Source organism: Nannochloropsis gaditana (assembly GCF_000240725.1).
Source record: "Nannochloropsis gaditana CCMP526 unplaced genomic scaffold scaffold356, whole genome shotgun sequence".
In the NCBI taxonomy this organism is placed as follows: Eukaryota; class Eustigmatophyceae; order Eustigmatales; family Monodopsidaceae; genus Microchloropsis; species Microchloropsis gaditana.
Window position 1 is genome coordinate 9,100 of NW_005803597.1, and position 3,884 is coordinate 12,983.

A 3,884-nucleotide genomic window follows, 5' to 3' on the forward strand; every position below is an offset into this window, starting at 1 on the left:
CATATGGAACGTGTACCCCGCCAACTGGGGAGATTTTGGCACACGATCACCTATGCAGGCCACATAGGTCATCTTACTAGCCATCGCACATCCCTAGTCATCCTACTATCGGCTTTGCTTTTCGCTTCAAGATGACGGAAGTAGTGCTTTGACATGATCGTCATGTGTCGATCGCTGTCCCTGAACCATACGAGACACTGGGCGAGCGAAACGGTCGCCAGCGAAGGGTCAAGTAACGGATCTTCTGTCCAAGCCGTGGCTGAATCCCAACGACATGGGCCATTGATAGCCCGCTCAAGCGGCATTGTGAGAAACATTTGGTAGGCCTATGCTTCTCGACGCTTGGAAAGGTACTTTGTGAGATCTATTATATTATTATTACACTCTCATATCTGATTATACACACGTTCTGATCCTAAGTTTAATAGGTAAATGAGGGTATCGTCCTTCTATAAAGTTCTTACATGTCTCCTTGCTATCTGCGTTTTGAACGGTTTTTTATCTTTCCTAAGCTCGAATGTTACGGGCATACAAGATCAGTCTCTACGATTGGCGAATCAGCCAAGGGAGATGAAAAATTTTCATCGAGCGGAGTATGATCTTATCGTCATGGTACCAAGCGTGGTGGAATGGAAAGATCGCCGCGAATACCTCAGGCGCCAGTTTCAGCGCAGTCAAACTCTTACTTCTGCGAAGGTGTTACTGTTGTTCATCCTTTCTGATGAGGAGAAATTGAATGCTATTTCAGAAGCCCATGAACATCTCGACTTGGTTTTTGTGCCATGCAAGGACAGTGACCAAAGAGCAATGCCTGAAGAAAACAGCTCAACTACGTGCAAGGTTCTCCGAGGTATACAGCATATTACGAACCATTTCACCTTCGCCTTCTTAGCCCGTGTTGGAGATGATGCATATTTTCGATACGATCACTTTTGGAATAGTATCCGTCCATCGTTACCCGAGGGGCCTATATATATGGGACGATTCAATCAAGATGAAAATGTCTGGGAGCAACATCTTCAAAGTCACCTATGGCTAAAAACATATCCACCCTATGCTAGTGGTATGGGCTACATATTCTCGGAGGAGGCGGCTTATTACATAGGCAAGGCGTCTCAATTGATTGAGTTCAGGACCGGGTACCCCGAAGATGCTGTCGTCGCCTTATGGCTCATCGGAACCCGCACGTTGCGTATCCACAGTGCTAACTTCCATAATCATCTCGGAGGTGGGCCATATAAAACAAAAAATTGCACAAGTGATTCCATTTTGATCCACTACATGAATCCATCGTTGTGGAATGCAATCGACGAGAAAGGTGAACTTCTTTGCTAGGTCCTGTTGTTCAACGAACCTTGTATATTCTGTATGGAGATCCATCTAGAGCATACTAATTAAGCTGAGGCAGCAAGCGTTTTGTATGATTTCTCCCTCACAGGGGTGCCGCTCAGAGAAAACCCATATGAACGTTCAAAAGGCAGGTTACATGATTGATGTCTGCTGCAATGCTATGAATGTTTGTCCTTTAAAACATCGTAAAACTGTGACGCATTCATGTATTAGACGCTAAAATTTGGGGTCAAATTAGAGATTTACTCGGCTACACGACTTCTCACTATGCCCAAGCTTTCTGAGCATTGATTGAGAAACAAATGTTTTGTGCGCTCTGTTTTTTCCCCCCTGTATCGTCATTCGTATATGCATAAATCGTCTGCATAGTAGCGCCAGGACTTGACAGTGTACATTACGGATAATCTTTCAAATAGAGGAACAAAAAATGCTAGAGCTGCATTTTAATTGATTGCAATGTCCAAAAGCAATAATCAAATTGTGCAGAGATACATATGTTACGCATACTTTACACCCCAAACGCGTCGCAAGGTTTCTGATACCTCTTAAAGGATACTTTCTACATTTATTGATAATGAGTTAATGGACTTGTGTCGTTGATATCGACATTTTTGGAGCCTTACTGTTCCCAAAGTACAAATGAAGAAGCGAAATACAGCACGCAAATGAATGCGAATAATATGCTATTTATGCAAGAAATGACCTCTAAATCATCGATTTCATTGCAGTGCCTCTTCGATAGCTATGGCCAGGGATGAATGAACATCCCCAGGTCTCGTGCTCTTGTCAATAATGCTTGAATTTCAGCTCGGGAATGTTTGAAGATATACCAGTGCCATGGATGCATTTCAGGGTGGTTGTAGTGTACTTCGACGAACACCTGGGGAAGAATAGTGCGAAGGTCCATTAGTGATGTTCTCTGTCATGACATTAGTTCATTCATTAGAAACTCACCTCATCCAAAAATTTGTAAGTGCCGTCGTCCATGATGCGACTGAGAATATCATATTCCCATCCTTCAACATCCATCTTGAGGACTACAAAATCATTCTCTTTGATGCCAATGTCTCTCACAAACTGACTTAAACCTCGGGTTGGAGGAGAGCTCTTGTTATTGTCCTCAGCACCCACAAAATTGTAGTAAAAAGTGAAAGTGTTCAAGACTTCGTGAGTTTTATATCCTCTCGCCTCGGCAGATGTTCCCTTGACGCACTCAGTGATATTGCTGGCTAAGGTATGTATGTCCGCATGCAGCTTCGCATCAGCTTCAAAACCGTACACAAGGTCGAATTTTGTTGGGTAATTTTGCATCATCCAGCATACGCTACTTTTGAAGTCGTGCAAGCCGAGATCAATGTAAATCCGGCGATCGTAAACATTCTTGTCCGACGCATTTACAAAATTCGCCAGGAAATACGGGGTCACCTTTTAATTTTAGAAAAATATGGGACAGCAGGTCATTAATGAAATATTTTTGAGAAATAGGAAAATAAATCTCCTCACCTGGTCTTTGTCGTCGACATCATCAGTTTTCCCTAACCAGAATTTAGGTCGGTACTGAAAGATCGGCTCCAAAGGGTCAAGCCAAAAGCTGTCGTATGCGATAGATAATCGGTCATTTCAGAAGTACTTTTCCTCATATGTGCTGGAATACAGGCAAGGGAGTGGCTCACCGTCTCTCGTGAATTTCAACTTTGGCTTTAAGCTTCTGCACCTCCTCCTTTAAATCGCGAAATGTGGCATATTCAACCCTTCCCGTGAGCAGCCAATTCCCCGTACAGAATTGCACAAATATCCACGTAGCTAGCAGAGCAAGTACCAATCGCAATTGAGAAGGGTTTCGAAGCTGTGAGGTCCACAAATGGCGTACATAATGTTGCACACCCTTGCCGTACACCTTTCCCATGCCTGAAGTGATATATGGATGCGTGGTATACTGTCAGGCACTCTTTGGAATGATTATCACATCCAGATTGTGTTTCAGCATTGGCTTTTACCGATGCACAGCAAAGGCAATTGCTCTTACATCGTAGTGTGGCCTTCATGATGTGCCCATTAATGAGGCAGCCTGTCTTGACTTAAGACTGTTCTCCCGGATCTATTTCGGATTACATTAGCAGCCACGCATTCAATTTTCAAACTATGTACTCTCATCATGCAGATTGGACAGTCGAGCAACCATGACGTATTGATTTTCCAAAGCTGTCTCATTCACACGGACGCGCATACGTCAAGCGTGAAACGGCTAGGTCACGGAGAACGCGGGACGTAAAGTGTCCTCATTCACACAAGCCCATCAAATTTTCTGTTGCACGCTTGTACAAATGTTTGCAGAAAACAGATAAAAATAGTACAGCCACACAATCAGATAAAATGTCTATCGTGTACAGAGTGCTTTATTGTAACCTATTCTTTTTTTCGTTTGGAGTCGACCAAAGGTCCGTACCCCCATCAATTCCTCCGGAAAAAGTAATTTAATCAAAGCAACGAGATAAAAGTAGAATGAGTGGACGATAATATGTGGAACGATTTTT

General features: G+C 43.3%; 1 protein-coding gene across 1 annotated transcript; it reads right to left on the bottom strand.

The window, feature by feature from the left end:
- Positions 1-2,021: 2,021 nt before the first annotated feature.
- NGA_0359401 (uncharacterized protein) lies at positions 2,022-3,256 on the bottom strand (the record flags this gene model as incomplete). The annotated part of the gene is made up of 5 exons (XM_005854887.1): positions 2,022-2,230; positions 2,305-2,775; positions 2,854-2,941; positions 3,024-3,196; positions 3,221-3,256. 5 exons carry the CDS (start codon positions 3,254-3,256, stop codon positions 2,093-2,095), a joined length of 906 nt encoding a protein of 301 aa, XP_005854949.1. The 3' UTR covers positions 2,022-2,092.
- Between the last annotated feature and the right edge of the window lie 628 nt (positions 3,257-3,884).